The following is a 21,164-nucleotide window of genomic DNA, read 5'->3' as shown; positions in this document are numbered from 1 at the left end:
CCCTATTCTTTGTAAGTCTAATATTCTTGAATCATCTACTTTGATTGGGGACACATCAATTCTCTACTCTTTTAAAGATTGAAACAAGATACTTCAAATAATTGATCATTAAAATTATTTTATATGATACTTATATTTGATATTCTTGTGAGCCAGAATGTGGCATACATATTTATTTTTCTCGATGATAAACCTTTTTATCTTCTCTGACACCCCTACGGCAGCTGGAGTGGTATATCCTATCATGGCGGAACTTTGATAGGTTGTTTGTTTTCATGCAGACGAAATTTTCCGGAGCACAACTTGCCAGATTCCGCGAAATTCGCCGCAAAACTTCCCCGTGCATGGACGACAGTGCCGGGAATCGCCATGTCCAGGAGAAAACAGCAGAACCCGACCAGACTCGCAGGTAAAAAGGGGTTTAAAATGGCGTTAGAAAATTCTGTGGATGTGTGTTTGGGCGGGGACAGTTGAGGCGTTTAGGTTTCCGTGCGCCCGTGTGCACTTATGCGTGTGCGTGCATATCTGAACAGTCTGGCTAACCTATCCAGTTACCCGTACACACAGTGTTTCCATTAAAACGACCCGCTGGACGACATTCTTGCCAAGTAGCCTAGTTTCTTTAGAGATAGCAAGGGCGATCGTTTTCAGTTTGTGGCACGCCAACTCACCAACAACAAACACTCTGGGGGAGCGTGAATATATGCGTGATTGTGCGCACTGTTTACACGTAAAGTCAATACAAACCGGTAGCTAGTGACACGTTTCAAACCTGTGACATTCCCATTTTTGAACGCCTTTTTGAAGATTTTAGTGTGATTTTTCCTCTTGTTTTGATGAAAATTACCACCCCTTGAGGATATTCACTGTGTGTGCTGTGCGTGTGTGCGTGACAAGATTTAAGCAGTGCGAATGTTTCCTATTACGGTTAATCCACCCTGCCGTGACCCTTCGCTCTAAAGGCGAGTTATTTGCACACGGACGGCCGGGCTCTCTACAGGAATGCACCCAGGGCACGTCTCAGTGTGCCTAAGTGGGCCCCCCGGTGTTTGTGAATGTTCAGTGTGCGTGCGTGTGCGTGACAAGGTTGGCTGCAGACTAAAGACTGCCACTGGAAAGACAGGGGGCCCACGATGGGGACTTCACACCCACACCCACAGCTTAAAAACTAACATTTAAAGCTTACTGAAATGCACTGATTTCATAAATTGGACACATTCCTTGATCATTCATAAATTGATTGATGGCTTATTCTTATTATGAAGAATTTAGTCGAAGGATTCTTAAGTTCCTACCTGGCTGAAAATTCTATCAATTAAAGCTTACTGAAATGCCCTGGTTTCATAAATTTGATATATTTCTTAATTAATCCCAGATTGATTGAGAACATCTATATGAAGAATTTAGTTAAAGCTGAAAATTCTACTCTACTTGGTGCCCCTGGACCTTTGCATTCAAGTCAAGTCATTAATACTGTTTTTCATGATGCTTTTCATACTGATTCCATGATTTTCATACATTTTTTATGTATTTATATTTTTGTAAACATTATTCAGAATTGATTAATTACATCTTCTTGTAATTGTACACAAAAGTTAAAAGCATAAGAAATTAGCAGAGCAAAAGGTACATTTAGTTACTTTGCACAAGTTTTGTTTTTGGTATGCCTTTCAACACTGATTTAATAAATTTGACCTTAAAGCTTTTGATCAACAAGCTTTGATCAACAAGAAACCTGAGTTGATTAACAACATCCTCTTGTAATTTCACACATGTAAAAAGCCATAGAAATGAGTAGGGCAAAAGATGCTCTAAGTTTAATAGTCCGAGTTTTAGGGTTTCAGCCCTTGGGCCTTTTTCCAAGTTTTGTTTTGGGATACCTTCTTTAGGTAAGGACTTAACTTGAAATGTAGTCTTAGATTACTTAACAGATAGCACATACAGCATCGGCCTAAAAACTGCCCCAAGAATATCAACAAGGAGTAATTGCAAAAACCTGCAAAATTTCCCCCTTAATAGTAAGCTGTCATTCAAAAAGTAGACAATCAGTTTAAAAGAAGACATCTGCAACTGCTACTTAGGTTTAGAGAATTGATTGGAAAAAAAATTGGATTTTGAAATATTCGACAAGAATTACAGTAAATGCATCCAAGTTCACATGGTTTTAATTTTGTTGTAGGGACAAAATGGAGTGTTCCCGGTTGAGACAATGGTAGACAAGGGAGTAGGAGGGCACAAAAGTTTGTGATGGTCTTAAGTTCGGCGAAGAGCTTTAACCATTAAAACGGTGAACTTGAAACCACTGTGAACATTTCTGCATTTACAGTACATGTGTTACAGAACATGACGGTTCGATCTCTCTTATGAAATTCACAAAATGATGATGATGAAATTCACTCTTAATAATGATATGCCATTGATGTCACTTCTAAGTTCTAGAATTTAAAAAAAATCCTTCCCAACTATATTTAGCTTAAAATGTACATTTCCCCCCTATGTTTTATGTATTTTGACAATTGCTATTCCTGGTTTGATGCCTTACAAGAGGTGCTTGACCTTGAAGGTCAGGTTTGGCACACAGGTATCACTTGAAGGTCATTAAGATAACCCTGTCTACTGACTGGAAACAGCTGTTTTCTTGGAGAAGAGTGTAAGAGAGGTCACTGGGGGCAGGCGGCTGGGATGCAATTGGTCCTCTCGGTATTACACTTTTGATACCAATAGACAAGTTCACACTTCGGCAGAGCACAAAAACTGCTGGAGTCACCCAATGGAAAGTACATCACTTACATGTATGCCAACATTCTGATATATCCTAACAATGTGCTTTGCACTTTTTCATGTTTACACATTTGATACATCTCCCTTGTGATGCAAGCAAGTTTTGTGATCTGCAGAAGTTTGGACTTTTGACAGCTAAAAGCTAGAGTCATATTTCCAAACCAGTTTACAGGAACGAAAAATAAGTCTATCAAGAAATGCACACAAATATTAATTATGCTAATGACTACATTTTTAAATGTCTGTGTTATCTTTTAGTTTTATATCATACATGTACTTTTTGTTCCCGCAAACTGCAGGGCGCCGGGTTAGAAATGCGACCTAGGCATAAGCTAGGAGAATAATTTCTAAAGCTTGTCACACATGTAGCTTCCTGTGGAAGTAGCTATTTCCAAGCAGATGTTACAAGGGAACAAGTCTCCAAGCAGATGTTAGGTGGAAAGATTTTCTGGCTGCCCTAGTTTTGTGACACGCAACTCTCTAAAACAGACATTCAGAGTTTCAGACTCATGAGTGCAGAAAATATTATGGCCTTGATACCAGAGCCTTGTGTTTTCGGTTTGTATACTGAGTGTATACGTGTAGATCTTGTTTTCTTTACGTGGTTTGATTAAAGAGGTGGCCAAAGTAAAGTGAGATGGTGGCAAGTTTGCTTTTACAACAGTTGTTTTGCCTGTTTCACTGTATCAGCTTCTGATTTACAAATAAGTAGTAGATAACAGAAATGTTAAAAGTTTTATCAGGACTGAAAGTAGTTTTTTTTTTCCTTTCATTTTATCTGAATTGAAAGCTATTTAGCTAGAATATCAGTTAAACTTGAAGCTCTTTTCAATAGTAGTTATTCATTCACATGTTTCAGAGAGGGATGTGTTGAATCACATGTCTTATTCCTGGCTTTGCAATTTCAATAGTCCAGCCCTGTGAATTATTTTCATCAGGCAGCGTACTAGTATTAGTAATAAACAAGATAGGCCTCTTGACAAAATACCAAAATCTTTATCAAAGTTAAACTGCAATTTCCAACACATAAAATTAGACTTACCCAAATTTTTGATAGATCAACTCCAGTCTTTGTAAATGGCTTCTGCCAACACAGATGAACTTTCAAGTGAATATACCAAAAAGTTACCAGTACATTAGTTACTAACACAATGAACTCAAAAGGTAATGATCATTATTCTTATGGCACGCTCGACCTCTTGCCTTCTTGATATTCTATCAACAATTACATATAAGAGCTACATGAATGAACTATGTGCTAAAAGCATATTTTTTTATTACCAATATGCAGAAAGAGAGGGTGGAGAGATGGGATCCTCTACAGAAGGAGGCAGGCCCAGTGACACGCCCGGCAATGGGTCCTTAGCAACCCAGAAGCCCACCCAGCAACACCTGCAAGACTCCCAGAACCCTGCACTGCAAAACTCCTTCCTCCAGCACATCACCGACATCCAAAAGTTACAGGTAGGTAGGTAGTGTGTGTAGTCCAGGGTTAACGGCTCTGCCTATAGAACTAGAAGCCATGAGTGATGAGATTCTGGCTGTTTTGCTCACCCGACATGCATGCTACTGGAAAGTGTTGCAGTCCTTAGGACGCAGCGATAAGCTGTCATCCACTGTTCATTGTGCTTGTCAAAAAGAGCTTGGGGAATTTCCCCGGTAAAATGTCACGACCAGTGGAAGAATAGCTCTTCAGTGAGCTAAACTGGATCGAGATTATTATCACTTTCTTTTTCTCACAGGAACAGACCCAGAGCCTCCTGAACAACGCACAGAAGACACAGAACATCCTGGACACACAGGCCAGTCAGATGTTTAAGATTGGTGTACCTGTCGATCCAAGTCACAACCACATGCACCAGTACGCAAGACCTGGCCCCAGCAGTCCTCCTGTCCGTAACAACACCACAGCCGGGCTCCTGACTTCTCCTTTGGCGCAGTCACCCTTCCCTGGCAATATAGGGTTCATGCCGATGCCCCTTGGCATGATGGGATTGCCGTTGAGGCCCGGTGTGCCGATCCCGCCAATGTTGAGTCCTCTGTTTGGCCATCCCGGCCTGTTACCAGCTGTCGTAGGTAAGTCTCCTGTAGAAACCCCTCCCGTAAGTCAAAGTGCAACAAGACAGACAACAATGCCAGGAGGAGGAGGTGCCCCTCATGTCATGACGGGGCTTCAGGAAGGCCTGACCTTGGAGCAGTTGAAGGTCATACAGGACATTGTTTCAAAGTTCCCCAAGGAGAAGAGCGTAGGGCCGAGGATTGTGGCTCCGAGTCCAGAGCTGGTACAGGCCTGGCAGAACGCACTGCAGACTTCTTCACAGTCTACAGCTAGTCCCACTGGGCAGGAGTCTGTGAAAGATGGGAAATCGACAACAGCACATACTGCTGAGCAAATCATAAAATGGCAGAAATTGAGCCAGTTACAAAGAACAGATGAAGAGCATCCTTCTGGAGGTGGAGTGAGTGAAGGAGAAAATGGCACGAGGGATAAGATACCGGCAGCATATCTTAGTCAACAAGGAATGTCGTTGATCCACAATGGTTCAAGTTCAGCAGAGTCTGCTTCTGTTAATGATGCAGTGGACGTTGAAACGTCAATGGCTAATGATACAAGTGCTGATATGGAGATCCATTCTACAATAGCAAAGGGTAGGGACGTGTTTTCTGCACCAAAGCCGTGCTCGAACTTCATCCGCGCAGAGCGCGTGGGAAGCCTCGGGTACTGGACCCCGGGACGGCCTCGGAGGGGACGGACCTTCCACACGTGCCACATCTGCGGTAAGGTGTTCCGCCGCCCCAGCGAGGTACAGCGTCACCTTCGCGTTCACACGGGTGAGCAGCCCTTCCAGTGCGACCTCTGCTACAGGCGGTTCAACGACAAGAGCAACTGGCGCAACCACATGATCCGGGTTCACCGGATCGAATCCCCTGTATGGCCTAGCTGGTCACAAGAGGGGACTCCTAGGGACGAAACCTTCCAACAAAGATCCTCAGACAATGGGGAGAATGGTGAACTGTCTGATGAATCTCCTAACTTGGAGACTAACAGTCAAGTGAACAGTGATGATATACCTAACAGTTCGGTTCCGAGTGCAGAAGCTATGGAAGAGATGTCTGGAGAAGATGAGAGCCTGGCTATGATTGAACAAGAAGGGCTGGATTTGTCTGCATCTGTTAAGAATGAGCAGCCTTCGCCACAGGTGCATGTAAAAGAGGAGGAAGAGAAGGTGTCAACAGATGTGATAGACAACGGGATGGAAAAGGGCTTAGATTTTCCTCCAACTAAAGAAATGTCTTCAAAAGTTGAAGAAACTGCGAAAGACAACGACAGCAATAGTCAAGAGGAGCAAAGTGTCTCACAAGAAGAGATGATGAGAGAGAATGCAATGACAGAAGAATACAGTTCTGGAATGGTGGACAGCGAAGGAGGAACAACTTTACAAGTAAAACAAGAACCTCCCTCTCCTGAAGGAATGACAACAGCCTCTCAACAACAAGGAATGACAGCAACTTCTGAGCAACAGTTTCTCTTTGAGCAGGCTGAAGACCAAGGGAGTCAAGACTCCTTCGAAGACACTACAGATCCTGAGAAGAAGATTTACCACTGCGAGACTTGTCAGAAACCCTTCAGCAGGGTAGACTCCTTAAGAAGACACCGTATACTCCACACAGGTGTAAAGCCACACGGATGTCCCTTCTGCCCCTACAGAACATACTACAAGGGAAATCTAAATGTTCACATGGAGAGGGCACACTCTGCAGAACTGCAAGACATCAAACAAAGAGAAATGTTCAACTTCGGAACCCTTGCCGGCAACCAAGCAGTTTCACCCAGCCGTCAGTTTGTGTCTGATTTGAACGTATCAGACTCTATGGTAGAACTGCCAACCAGCGACACTGGCATCTATAGCAACCCGGTCCTTAGTAACCAAATGTATGGTATCCATAGCAACCAATTGGTGACCAATGACGGGAGGGGACTACCAAATATGGAAGACATTGAAGATGAAGAGGATGCTATAGAAGAAGAGGCTATGGAGGAGGAAAGTCTGCCAACAACAAGTCTACAGATGGATGCTGGAGCCTCCAACATTTCACAGGTAAGTTTCTGTAGAGAGTGCTTAATCTACTTCTTTCAAGGGAGGAAAAAGTTCAACAGAAAAATCCTGCATGTTTTTCAGTCTTGTATTTGTTTGTTCATTTTATGCCTTCATCTACTCATGACCGACTCAAATAGTCCCTCCATGCAACTTTTCATTGAAGTCCTATAAAATAGGAGATTACAGTCAATAGAAAACAGACTTTATGAATTACTTTGTACATGGTTCAAGTCCCAATAAACTGATATTTAATTTGATAAACATAATAGATACAAGCGCATATGAAATCTCTCTTGGCTTAGCTGACAACGATTTGAAATGAAATGAAATAGCAAAGTAAGTATTAGCATTGTAGCATATTCTGTGTTTGTTATTTGTTTTTGATACTCAAAAATATAGAACATGTATGACCCTACCGTATAAGAACCTGCTCCTGTTGCAATTGATTATCTTCATAACATCAACAATAGTGAATGGTATGTAAAGATTACTTTAATTTTTACATTTCCAGAGTTACAATGTTCGTGAGGAGATCTTTGATTGGAAAAGTATGACAGCAGAAATGGTTAACCATTCAAAAATAGATGACGCAACTGTGCCTATGATAATCTGCACCTCTTGCAATTGATTAATTTCATATTAACATGAGTCAATGATACAAATAGATGACATTTTTGTTACATTTCCAGAGTTGCAATGTTTGTGGTGAAACGTTCGATCCAGACAATCTGACAGCTGAGATGGTACACCACGCGGCCATGCACCAGACCAACAAGGTGTCGCACGACGTGTTCTACTCCTGTAACATGTGTAAGGCCAAGTTCCGCAGCAGGGAGGGCCTGGAGAACCACAAGGAACAGATCCACCAGAGCGAGGTCTATGGCAGGATGATCACGAAAGTAAGGGGGAGATTTTTTACAATCTTTTTGGAAAGTCTTTCTGACCATTTTGGATGACATATGTAAAGTAACCAAGTGAAGTCAAACCTGTACAAGTTACCACCTCTACATAATCATAAGGATCACCTGGCCAATGTAACCACTTTTTGGTGGTCTCTTAGTTAAATCACACTGACACTAAGAATCCTGGCATTAAGTATCCTGTCTATAGTGACCACCTGTCCACATAGACCAGATTTTATCAGTCCCCTGAGTAGTCTTTTTGGGAAGTTTTGACTGTACAATAAAATTCCTGAGATCAAAAGCTGTATCATACACAATGATAGAGAAATAAGATATCATGTACATGTATTATACTTCTGTAGATGCTTGAAGCTTTCATGTTCTAACTTATCGTTCCCTTCCCAATATGTCTTCAGGTGAGTGAGTCCTACCTGTCGTATACCCACACCACTGGAAATGCGACCGGGAAGATTGTGACTAAGTACTTCCACAGGTGTAACCTATGTGGGAAGAAATTTGATCGTCCGAGTGGAGCCCTGAGGCACACCAGGGTTCACACAGGGGAGAAACCATTCACCTGCAGGTATTTACACCCACTTATTCCAGCACGTACATTTTATTACCACCCAGAAGGGAGCCTGGTAAAGCAGTGTGCAATATCCTTCTGGGGTTGTCAGTCAGTCAGATACTGTAATGTGTAAATGCATTTAAGTTTGCCGTGATTTAATTTTGCAGTCGAGAGAAAACGCAATGTTTGCATTGGTTTTACTTTCACAGTAGAGCTATAGTCACATACTGTACAGTTATGGAAACACACGGGTTTATGTTCACAGAAAAGCGGTTACTGTGAAAACCACGAACATCAAACGACGTAAAAATTTCAAGAATTACAGTACTCTTCTGGCATATACCATGGTTCATACAGGGGAGAAACCATGTACTTGCATGTTAGTGTTGGTGACATTGTGGTAAAGTAGGGCCCCAGTAGTGTAAACTGATAAGTCTAACCTCTCTGTAGTGATAACTCAAGGGACTTTCATTTCATTAATGCTTAATCTAAGGGACCACCAAAAAGTGGCCTCAATGGTCAGGTGGTCCTGTATTTGAGGAGAGCCACATTTCGAGCATGTTGAAGAGCCACCACACTTAAGATAAAAGTCGGGGTCCATCTGGGTGTGAGTGGATCAAAACTCTCAGTCTGGTCTTACGCATCTTGTATGCGACAGTTTTCTGGTTATGTGATACAGTCTAATGACTGGATCTTGTTGACACTTTCTTATTGTTTCTTGTTTATTTTGGTGTTTAGGATATGTGGGATGCCATTCCAAGACAAGTCTGGTCTGAAGGCCCACACGCTCAGGAAGCACCCTGAAGTCGTCTTCAACACCGCTCCAGGCTCCGAACTCAGCCCCGAAAACTACAAAACCCTCAGTCACATCAACTCACAACTCAACAACCTACACAGTCCTGGAGATGCCGACTTCTCCATGAATGATGAGGAGCAAGCTCAGGAGGCATCAGAGCAGCAAGGATCTCAACATTCCTTGCAACCTTCTTCCTCGAGTGCCGCAACATTAACTCAAGAAATGGGTACAGCTGAAAAAGAGAGTGTACAAGACATACAAGACGACTCTCCACACCAGTTGGATCCAAACCTAAGTAGAGAAAACACTCAGGTAGACAAACACACAGTAACGAAGAACGGTCCGATCAGAAAAACGTCAGACACTGCCTACTGGCCTAAAAGAAAGAAAGGAGCAAAGAAGTTAGCTCGAGTGGCAGCAGTACTGCTGAATGGCGCTCCGAGGGAGGGTATTCCAAAGGGTAGCATTCCGGTGTTCCGTAAGGGAAGGCTAAGCCTTGTGAGAGCGGATGACTTGAAGCCGAACGCCTGTACCATCTGTGGGAAGAGGTTCTGGTACAAGTATGACCTAAGGAGGCATATGACCATGCACTCTGGTGAGTTGAGTATAGTTCTATCAGCCTCAAAAAATCTCTAAATGTAAAATTGTGTTCACACAAACGCAACCCGTAGAAGGTACAATTCTGTATGAATTTATGAAATGAATGAATGAATGCTTTTTCATTGTGTCATGCAAAAGAATTGCCCAGCTCTCATGGGTTTATATGACAACCAACTTTGAAGTTACATGGAATAGAGAGCACACAAAGTAACAATAATCACTCAGCTTATGAACTGATACATAAGATAAACATGTATTTGTGTATCACATACTGTATTCTAGAGAAGCCACTCTAACAAGGATGTTATAGGACTTGTTTTAAATAAGAGTATACCAGACTATTGACTGACTGACTACCTGATCCTTCTGGAAAAGATATTATTAAACATGTCAGACTAAATGAGAAACATTACTCTTCAAGGAGTTTGGGTCAGTTTCTTCTCCTTAACCATCTTCTGCAATGTTCTGTTTCCTTTATTTCAGATTTCCGTCCGCACAAGTGCAAGCTCTGTAAATACCGCAGCCGACAGTTGAACCAGCTGAAGATCCACATGCAGAGGCACAAGGGTGAGTTATTTTTAGTCTGCCGCTGGGGTACATGCCCAAATATTAACTTTTTTGCCCAAATATTAACTTTTTTGCCCAAATATTAACTTTTTCGCCCAAATATGAACTTTTTCGCCCAAATATGAACTTTTTCTAAGATTTATGAAGGGTTCTCCCAACAAAGAAACACTCCTATGCTGGTTGAAACGCAGCATAGGAGTCCAGATCACAGCATAGGGGGGCCATGCTCAGACTATGCTGGTGAGAACACTGATGCTTGTACTGTCAACGCTCTGTTAAAAGAACTTCATATTATGTAACATTCAGCACACTGGCTTTACTTTATGCTATGTTCAGCTACCCATTACGCTATACCTAGAATGCACTGATTACACTCATTGAATTTGAGTTGTCTGCCTACGAATTATGACTTGTGGAATTAAAATGGCTAATTACGCTCTACTTGTTTCTTTACCATTTGAAACAAAAATTCTATGTTTAAGACACCCTGTCCTCCGTATATAGTACATTTGTATATGGATGAATACATACATGTAATACATACACGTACATAGTACATAAGTTTGCATGTACTGTATTGTCCCTCATCATGTTATAAAAAAGACTTAAAGTACTTTTTATCTCCATGAAAAAAGGCTTTTTCATGAGATACTGTTTTGCTTGCGTTTGGTGTCTGTGTGTATGTTTGTGTCACCGGATGCTTAAAGTCGCCATAACTGTAGAACCTGTACATGGATTGAAATGATTTTTGGTATGTGGGTGGGTGTCAGGTGGAGGAAGGTCAAGGTCGATTTTGGGCCCCCTGGCATGTGTGACTGGAACTGCAATGGCGTATTTGTAAAAATCTTCAATGTAGAAGAACTGAAGAGTGGATGGACAGATCGTCATGTTCTTTGGTACACAGGTAGGTTAGACCAAGTGGTACACACTTAAGTGCAAACTATGCAAATGAGACCGAATTTGCATAAGTAAGGAGGTAAATCGTTTGCATGTGTGTCGTCGGATGCTTAAAGTCAGCATAACTATAGAACGTGTAGATGGATTATAATGATATTTGGAATGTGGGTATGCGCTGGGAGGAGAATGGTCAAGGTCGATTTTGGGCCCCCTGGTTTGTGTCCCTGGAACTGCAATGGCCTATTTGTAAAAATGTTCTAAAGGGGTTTAGCTGAAGAGAGGAACAACAGATTTTCATGTTATTTGGTACGCTGGTAGGTTGGACGGAGATGTACACACTGAAGTGCAAATCATGCGAAGTTATTGTGTTTGTGTGTGTGTGCGCGTGTGTGTATGTTTGTGTCACCGTGTTTGTATGTATGTGTCACCGGACGCTTAAAATCAGCATAACTGAAGAACGTGTGGATGGATTGAAATGATATTTGGTATGTGGGTAGGTGCTGGGAGGAGAAAGGTCAAGGTCGATTTTGGGCCCCCTGGTATGTGTCACTGGAACTGCAATGGCGTGTTTGTAAATATTTTCAAAGGAGAATAACTGAAGAAAGGAGCGACAGATTTTCATGTTATTTGATACGCAAGTGGGTTGGGCAGAGATGTAGAAACTGAAGTGGTAATTATGCAAATTTGGACTAAATTTGCATAAGTAATGAGGAATATCTACTTCTCCATTGTGGGTATGGGCTTTGAGGTCACATCTGTTGAATCCATTGGTCTCTTATCTAGGGCGAGTATTCCCTAATTCCCAACAGCTGGTGGTTCCGCTGCCCAAAACCAAGTAGATGTAAGGGTGGTAACTCTACTAATGGTGTTGCAGAAAGTTATATGTACCTTTTGTTTCATAGTACGGATGTTATATTTAAAATGTAGGTACCTTTAGAACAGGTCAATACACCTGACAATGATTTATGCTAATGAGGACCTAATTCACATAATTTATGCATAATCATGTATTTCCCTAACCGTAAAAGCTGTGGCTGTCATATGTGAGATGTAGGTACCACTAGGAAAGGTGAATACACCTGGACATAAAATATGCTAATGAGGACCTCATTTGCATAATGTATGCAGAAACTTGTATTTCCCTTACCATAATAGCTGCAGATATCATATTTGAGATGTAGGTTCCTTCAGAAAAGGTTAACACACTTGTCCATGAATTATGCTAATGAGGACCTCATTTGCATATTTTATGCGTAAATGTGTATATCTCCTACCGTAAAGGCTATGGATGTCATATTTGAGATGTTGGTACCATTAGGAAAGGTAAAAAAGCCTGGCCATAAATTATGCTAATGAGAGCATCATTTGCATAATTTAGGCATATCCCTTGCCGTAAAGGCTACGGATGTCATATTTCAGATGTAGGTAATTTTAGGAAAGGTGAACACACATGGCCATAAATTATGCTAATGAATATCATTTGCATAATTTATTCATAAATGTGTATTTTCCTTACCGTTAAAGCTACGGATGTCATATTTTAGATGTAGGTACTTTTAGGGAAGGTGAATACACCTGTCCATAAAATATGCTGATGCGGACCTCATTTGTATAATTTAGGTATAACCTTGTATTTCCCTTACTGTAAAGGCTACGGATTTCATATTTGGCATGTAGGTACCATGAAAGGTCAGAAAACCTGGCCATAAATTATGCTAATGAGGAGTTTTTGCATAATATATGCATAACCCTTACTTTAAAAGCTACTGATGATATATTTCAGATGTAGGTATCTTTAGGAAAGCTGAACACACCTGACCATGCTAATACAGACCTTGTTTGCATAATTTATGCAGAAACTTCAGGATTCCCTCACACTGCAGTAAATGCTAAGGGCGTCATATTTGAGGTGTAGGTAACGGGAGGGGAATATCCTGCATTTTCCCGAAAATGTTGCCTTTCTAGGTTCTATTACGTAGATACCCTCTGGCACACAAAACAAAACAACCAGTGGCAACAACAAATAACTAGGGAAAATAAACACATCTCATATAAAAACAAATTTCATGGAGATTTTGGGTCTTCGGACTCTTGTTTTGGTATGAAGTATCTTCAGTGCAAAGGAAAGCTGCTTTGAAGACTTGTTAATCTGTTATATGATAATTTTTCAGGAGTTTTCAGGCCTTTCCGCTGTCCTGCCTGTGACTTTTCCGCCTCCACTAAACCAGAGATGAAGGCCCATGTCGCCAGGCACCTGACCATCTGGACCAATCACATCTGCCCATTCTGTTACTATGGTTTCAGGTCAGTCTAGAGATGGAATTCATCTTATTTCTAGAATTTGTATATCAAAGTGTGCAAAGGATAAATAATTGATGTCTAAATAATAATCACACAATAAAGGAATGGATCATAGAGTTGATATGCACAGGAAGGCCACACCAAGATCTTTCCTTGTTTCTTAGACATTTTCAAGAAAAAATTATGTTTTGTTATTGAGCAGTTACATGTGTATGCTATTTCTAAGACACAACCTTACATGTCAATAAGGTCACACAAGATAAGAATTGATGTCAAAATAGTCATACAAGATAAGAATGGACCTTAGATATACACAGCTGGAGGGCCACACCATCTTCTTTCTCAGATATTTTGAAGTAAAACTTTTGTTATTATATAGAGCAGTAATGCTGTTTCTAAGGCACATTGTTTCATGTTATTTTTCAGAACAAACGAGGAACTCATTGAACACCAGTCTACAAAGCATAGTCCAGTTGAAGGTAGTGCATCAACTTCAATAGAGCTGACACCTGGAAACTCTCACCTGTCTGTTGCATCATCCTTTCAACAGGGAACCCCAACACTCATGGGCATTATAGGTCAAAACCCTTCCCTGGTTCCGAGTATGGCAGGGATTCCATGTTTTACACAGGAGAATCCCACTCTCTTGGGTGGGACAACAGCACCTCTCAATGCTATCCCACCCAATCATATTGATAATGCAACAGAGAACGACATAGAAAACTTGGATGGAAGAAATAGAGAAGGTATTGGTCAGGCTCAACCTAGCCTTGTAATTCAAGACATCAGAAGTCTACAAGATGTAGAAGGGAACCTAGAGTCTACCAAAGTGTTCAGTTCATCAGAGAAAAGGACTATAGAAGAAGTTTTGACAGACAACGTAGCACTAAAGTCAGAAGATACTACTGATAATTTACAACCAGGGGTTCAATATTCTGGTCAAACAGTTAGGAAAGAGTGTAATACAAGAGTGGGAGCTGAGGAAAGCAATGGAGCTGATGCAAATGTAGGTCCTTCACTTACAGAAAATTACAACAAAGTGCAATATGGTAAAAGGAAAGGGAGTGCAAAAGTAGCTAGGAGTGAGGAAATGGTGCAAAACAGTGATGAAATGGTGCAAAACAGTGATGTTACAGGAATGAACCCCATTTTGCACCCAACCAATGAACTGATTTTGTGCAACAAGTTTGACCATGATGTGGAATTGACTCCAGGACAGCAACTGGAATTCTGGGTAAAGAGGAAAACAGTCCCACAATGCAATGGGGAAGTTGCAGAAAAAGACACAGCGATGTCAAAATGCAATGGAGCTTTAGAAGTCAAACGAGAAAGCATGGACTCTGACAATCCGGTGTTGATAGATGTAGGTTATAGTGATTGTGTCGAAACTCGAGTTTTTACGAAGATAGAGAAGGTGGAAATGAAATGTAAGGCTTGTGATTTTGTAACAGTCGATCAGAAGATTATGAGAGAGCATGTTGTTAACTGTGCTTCATACCAGAGCTAAATTTTACAGTACCTGTATTTTTAACGTAAGATATTGCACAATGGATGAATTGTTGGCACAAAAGTCATGTACACATATTTGATTTAAAAAAACATGCTTCTCCATCAGTTGATACCAAAATGGATTTGGACAATCCTAAATGTGGAAAACCAAAGTACTGCCTCATTTTATGTCATAGGGATGACATGTTTTAGTTTTGGACAAGGTATTGTATTTTTTTTAGAAATGCAGTATAGCTTTTGAGTAAGGGGGTTCTCAAATGTCTTCCCCAGTATACACGTCATGTACTTGTAATACTTTGCTATTGTTTCAAGTTGAGGATACACTTGTATCTGCACTGTGATTGGAGACATTTTTCCATACAAAAAGTATACTTTTTTTAGTAGAAGTTGATATTTTGAACCTTTTTTTCTATGTAAATATGTAACCTGTAGCAAATTTTTCTTTCAACATGTTTTCCATCAACCATTACCTCTCAACTGTTGAGGAGTGTCAGTTTCAATTTAGTTTTATTGTTAGCAGAGCAAAAACATCTCAGGCTTAGACTATGACCTGTTTCAGCCATACTGTAACACACTCTTACATGCTAACAGTGAATAGTTAGAATAGGATTAAGGCACTGTAAGTCTATAAAAAACTTCCCTGTGGTTTGATTTCCATGATGCCCTTTCCATTGCAAGATTATAACACTGTGATATGTGTTTTTCTGCTACAGTATTGTTTCAACCACAGACAACAAAGTGGAAACCTCCTTTTCTGCATAATTAGATCCCTGCGAAAAGAAACAAATTTTCGGTACTTGTTTTAAGTTGTAGATGTCAATTTTGCCAGGTGTCTACAAATTTTTGTTGTCTTTCTGTGTAGTCAATAGATCCTACATTTTGAAATTTAATTTTTTTCTTAGATTTCTTAAAATATTACAAATTGTTCGACTTTGGACACATTTTGGACATATTACTATCAGCAAGTCAAACACAATATTTTTCGGGTAGAGAAATACCAATGATTAAGTATGACTATTTGTCACAAAGAAGACAAGGTGGTGTCTTAAGTTACATATATCTACATATATCTATACATGTATATATCAAAACTGACAGGAGTGTTATTCCAAAAATGACATTTATTCCTTAAACTACATAATGTATTTTTAACACGCCATGAAATAAAGTATTAAAACCATATCTTTGCAATGTTTGGTGTTACTGTGTATATTTGTATACAACAAAGACTATAATTGTTTAAGTAATAATAGTTCATATTACTAAGTAGTGCTATCATATTGAAACTTTGGCTTTTTATAGCGGGAAATTTTGCTCCAACGAAGTAAAATTTGATATGATAACTTTATAACTCCAGTATTCTGTGCTTGACTTAAAAATGCAAGAAGTAGCAAGTCTCATTAATTACACTACAAGCTATAGAAAGAAAACAACTTTTTATGTTGCAATTAAAAATAGCTTCAATCTTGAAACCTCTGTGGTTTTATTTTCCTGTTTTTCGTGGAGACCTATCCGCCATGACTTCATTACACTGCGAATATGTCTCCCTTGTATGACTACTACAGAATTGTTTTAACCGGGAACTTAAAACACACTGAAAACCTTCTTTTCCCTCCAACCACGAAATAAAAGCACTGCGAAAGTAAATGAATTTACAGTAAAAAGGTTAGCTTCCAACTCTGACACGTTCAGACTTTACAGAGTATAATACAAAATTTACAATTTCACTTTTGTCATTAACTTTGCAATTTGAAGGATCACAAACTCGATCTTAGCGTACTCTACTGTATGAAATTTGCCACAGTTACTACCATCTACTTTCATTTGCTGCCTTCAAGGACACAGTGAGGGGACTCCTCTCGAAGGCGAATGATGTCATCATCCGCAAAACTGCGGGGACGTGATCGACAGACAAGATCTTCAGGCGCCCGGTTTTATCCACAAACAGGACCGGCGTCGCTACCAGGGACAGTTTCATGGTGTCTAAGTGGATCCTGAAGTAATCGAACATGTGGTTCTCCAACGCTTGACGGAAGAGGTAGAGCTCGTCGAGTTGGAGGTCGTTTTCCGTGTCTTGTGCAACACTGCTCAACAGGGCCTGGGCGTGTTTTATGGGGATTTGGAGAGAGATTTTATCGAGGCCAGCCTCCTTTAGTGGTACGTCGTAGTTTAGGTCCAGAGTCTGTTTCTTCACCTACAAACAAAAGATCAAATCAGTAAGTGTATTTACAAGTTCCTGGTTCCAATTATTTGTTAAGACCCTGGTGTAATTCTGGGCCAGGACATCTCAGTTGGGGCTGCATCAGAAATGGGGCATAAAATAGGGGTCGAGGAGGTGCCTTGAGCATGTTACTTTAAGGGGAAGGGCTAGCAATCCCTCCCTATAGAAATATACATTCCCTGTTACTGAAACAGCATGGAAACCTGCTGCCCTATGTGCCACTAGGCACTACAAAATTTCTACTAGTATATCTTTTAATTTCTAAACGAAAGTCGAGTCCAGAGTTTCTAATAGAGCAACAAAATGTTTCATCTGAAATTTTGGAGCATGGGGCTTAGATACTCTGTCTCTGACAGACACATTGGAATAACACAGAAATTAAGCCAATAAGGTGGTTTGTTATATCCCTTGCATCCAATAGAAGGTGGTGTGACATCCTTACCTTTTCATTGTTGCCCCTGATGAGCCCCAGTGCCATAGCCCACAGGAGGTCAGAGGGCTGGAAGGACATGGGGCAAACCCTACAGTCAAACCTCTGCTCCAGCCAGCTTACAACAGCATTCTGTAATGAAAGAAAAAAAATACATTGCTACAGAACTTTTCAGTCTGGACAGGTTTCTTAAATCCTGGATTAAAAGACTTACAACTAAAATATGTAACCTTTTACATACAATCAAACACAATTAAGGTACTCTCATCTCCTATCTAAAATCTATATGGATGTAAGGCTAAGCACTGAAGAAATTTCTCTACAACCGATATAATCTACTTGTTACTATATTCATCCGTGGGTGAGAATAGAAGAGAACAGAAATACCTGCATGTAAAACAATTGAATAATAGACCAACAGAGTTAATCTTGAGACTAGATTCAGTGTAGCTACTGAGGTGTAACTATCATGTTTCCCACAACAACACACCCATACCAGACTTACAACACACCCATACCAGACTTACAACACACCCATACCAGACGTACAACTCACCTATACCAGACTTACAACACACCCATACCAGACGTACAACTCACCTATACCAGACTTACAATGCACCCATACCAGACTTACAACACACCCATAACACCCATAGCAGACTCACCTGAAGAGTTCCTGGTCCTGTCATGAGTAGAAGAGGGAGGACAGTGAAGGCACCCTGCTCCAATTGAGACACCTCCCCTTCCATGTTACACAGCACAGCGTACAGACTCCCCGCTCTTCCTGTGGTGTCTTTCCGCTTAACTGTGATCTCCAGGGCAATCCTGTCATCTAAACAACACAAAAAACAGTTGTTGTAACTGATATGTCATTTGTCGTGACAAAAAAACAAGACAGCTCGATTGGCAACAACAAAAACACCTGAATCATAGTGTGTGATGAATAAGATGATAACTTATACTAAGTTATAGGTATACATGTAGATGTCATGGTAGATATGGTAACAAAACCATAAGAACAATAGAGAAATAATACCTAAAACAGTGATGTTTATAACTCTATAGAGCAGAAATAGAGAGCTAAAGGTGAACAAAGAATAAGTAGCAGTAAATGTAGTAAGTTATTGTAACTACTACTATCACAACATACAGTCAAACCTGTACATGTGACCACCTCTGCATAAGGACCACCTGGCCAAAAAGTGGCAATATGACCACTTCTTTGGTGGTTCCCAATATAATTTTTCCAGTTGACACAAACATTAAGAACCCTGTCTATATTGACCACCTGTCCACATAGACCAGATTTGATTGGGCCCTGAGAGGTCTCTTTGGGCAGGTTTGCCAACAAATCAAGTATGACACCAGTTTCTGCAAAAACTCACCTGTATTTTCCTTGGCTGTAACTGCGACCCTGTACAGGTTACCATCTGCAGCTGTAGCCAGCTGTGCCAGGTGCAGGGACAGACCACCTGACAGCTGTTTCAGGCCTGCCCTGTCCAACCTGCACCTGTACAGCGGTGTGACGTGGTGCACATTCAGGCTGCACCTTACAAGGCCTGACCAGTCTGGTTGGGCTGCAACCTATGTAGTACAAGACAAGGGAAATGTTTCAAATTCTGTGTGGAATGAAAAGCAACCAAAATCTTTGCCTACTAAGTTAGATTTTAACCTTACCCATACTGGTTTACGACTCTTCCACTCCAATGGACAAAAATAGCAGCACTGAGGATGTATGGCAAAGTGACCAAAAGAAACAACACAAGAGACACACACACACAGACCTGCTATAAGGATATTATCTTGGGAATGAAGTAGAAAAGGGGCTATACACTTGGCAGGAACATATATATCCAGCAAATAATAGTAAACAAATGTAGTTCTATTTTCCAAGGTACAATCATGGCTGATGGGCGGCCATCATGTGATAACACACTGTTGAATCCAACTACGAAACAGTTGATTTTACGACTGTTCTGAGGCCCTTTACGTTACACCCTATATCTTGTATGAACAGACTCAGTACCCACCTCTTGTGTGTTTGTTCTGTCTGCAGCAGGAGACACCATGCTGCGAGTCCTGGGTGTCCTGTACGGTGTGTATTTCCTCTGCAGGTATCCCATCTGAAGTGTTCTGTTAAGTCTGCTGGCACTTAGACTGGCACCCCCCTCCCCACGAGGCGTGTCTCTCGCACCTGTACCAGACAAGTTTATGTGACATTGTTGTTTTAGTTATCTTTACTAGGTTGATGAAGGTTAGACATCCAGGTAATAAGATATGCAAGGTAACAGTTACTTTAGCAACTAGACAAATCTGACCGTTTCCAAAATCTATCCAGTTGCTTGAGTAACTGTTACCTTGGTCCTTGCGTATCTTATTACCTGGATGTCTTACCTTTCTTACACCATAGGTTTGCTAAATAATTGTGTAGCCTCAGGTAGTTGTTATTATATCTATCTGTAATTGAATTGTACTCATCTTTGTATTAAAAAAGGATTCCATATGGTTAAATGGTCCAATCAAGCCATCGAGTCTACATGAAGGAATTTTGAACTGGGAATTAGACTCCAGGAAGACTATACATGTATAGTATAAGTTATGGTATAAGTACTACTGTACATGATGTACTTAACAGAGATTCAGTACCTGTATTGTTGGGATAATCGCAGGATTCTAAACAATCAAACAAACCTGTACGACGTTGGGTGTTTCTGTAGCTGTCTGCTGTGGCGTTCATGTCTGAACCAGGTGAGCTTGTTACAGCTGTACCAGGTGTGCTGACATCGTGGTCAGGTGTGTCTATGTCCTCAGGCATGTTTCAGTAATCTATCTAACCTGTAAAGAAAGTATGCAAGACATAACTTTAACTTTTTGCTATATATCTTCTCAAAAATTCAAGATACCAGCTTGTAAACAAATTATTTTTATGAAAATCATTAAATTATGGCATAACTATGTGTAGAGTAGAGTAGAGTAGAATTAGAAGTAGAATTAGTGTAGAGTTTGACCTTTTCTTTTGTCAAAATTCAGAATTCCTAGATAAATACACATTCCATCTTTAGCTGCAGTATGGTAGGTACGTAGCTGATTGCTCTGCTATCTTACAGCGTTGTTTGTGTCTTGGCGTCCTGGCTTGGAATTTTCATGCCCCCCTCCCCACCACTTCACACTGAGCCCATGATATACCTTACGAAACAACGTTTTTTCTTATGCAAAAGAAGCCTCAAATGTTGTGCGAAGCATAACCACTACTGTCAATTTTGATTTTGTCCTAAAATGGAAGCATATCTATCAAAACAGCGACTCACGAATATCACAGCTCACAACTTTGGTTCAACCCTGCCGCCCAAACTGGCCCGAACGTTTGTCTTCCTGTCGTGTCATCTGATTGGTCAATTTTTAGGGACAGTACAGCACTGTCATGAAAGAACGGTGAAATGTCTGAGAAAAATCAAACTCCTCCCATGAAATACAACTAATTCAAAAAAT

At 40.6% G+C, this 21,164-nt stretch overlaps 2 protein-coding genes across 2 annotated transcripts; one reads left to right on the top strand and one right to left on the bottom strand.

Moving 5' to 3' along the window:
- Positions 1 to 237: 237 nt before the first annotated feature.
- Positions 238 to 16,203, top strand: LOC136445516 (zinc finger protein 236-like). The gene is made up of 9 exons (XM_066443547.1): positions 238 to 409; positions 4,073 to 4,245; positions 4,524 to 6,881; positions 7,571 to 7,780; positions 8,200 to 8,366; positions 9,090 to 9,742; positions 10,231 to 10,314; positions 13,383 to 13,515; positions 13,939 to 16,203. The coding sequence occupies exons 1-9, from the start codon at positions 370 to 372 to the stop codon at positions 15,017 to 15,019; spliced, it is 4,899 nt and encodes a 1,632-aa protein (XP_066299644.1). The 5' UTR covers positions 238 to 369; the 3' UTR covers positions 15,020 to 16,203.
- LOC136445535 (centromere protein L-like) lies at positions 16,125 to 21,103 on the bottom strand. The gene is made up of 7 exons (XM_066443591.1): positions 20,984 to 21,103; positions 20,367 to 20,510; positions 19,706 to 19,869; positions 19,061 to 19,259; positions 18,341 to 18,507; positions 17,685 to 17,804; positions 16,125 to 17,215 (listed from the first exon to the last, which is right to left on the bottom strand). The coding sequence occupies exons 2-7, from the start codon at positions 20,488 to 20,490 to the stop codon at positions 16,829 to 16,831; spliced, it is 1,161 nt and encodes a 386-aa protein (XP_066299688.1). The 5' UTR covers positions 20,491 to 20,510; positions 20,984 to 21,103; the 3' UTR covers positions 16,125 to 16,828.
- Positions 21,104 to 21,164: the final 61 nt, after the last annotated feature.

Source organism: Branchiostoma lanceolatum, chromosome 12 (assembly GCF_035083965.1).
Source record: "Branchiostoma lanceolatum isolate klBraLanc5 chromosome 12, klBraLanc5.hap2, whole genome shotgun sequence".
NCBI classification, from domain to species: Eukaryota; Metazoa; Chordata; class Leptocardii; order Amphioxiformes; family Branchiostomatidae; genus Branchiostoma; species Branchiostoma lanceolatum.
Note: the sequence above shows the minus strand (reverse complement) of the source record. Positions and strands in the feature narration are given on the sequence as shown.

Bases quoted from the DNA above. Each gene is read 5' to 3' on its own strand.
- LOC136445516 (XM_066443547.1), top strand. From the start codon at position 370: ATGTCCAGGAGAAAACAGCAGAACCCGACCAGACTCGCAG. The intron at 410-4,072 runs GTAAAAAGGGGT...ACCAATATGCAG, and splicing joins GAACCCGACCAGACTCGCAG to AAAGAGAGGGTGGAGAGATG. The intron at 4,246-4,523 runs GTAGGTAGGTAG...TTTTTCTCACAG, and splicing joins CCGACATCCAAAAGTTACAG to GAACAGACCCAGAGCCTCCT.
- LOC136445535 (XM_066443591.1), bottom strand. From the start codon at position 20,490: ATGCCTGAGGACATAGACACACCTGACCACGATGTCAGCACACCTGGT. The intron at 19,870-20,366 runs GTTTGTTTGATT...TGTCTGGTACAG, and splicing joins AAACACCCAACGTCGTACAG to GTGCGAGAGACACGCCTCGT. The intron at 17,805-18,340 runs GTGAGTCTGCTA...CTTTCATTACAG, and splicing joins CAGGACCAGGAACTCTTCAG to AATGCTGTTGTAAGCTGGCT.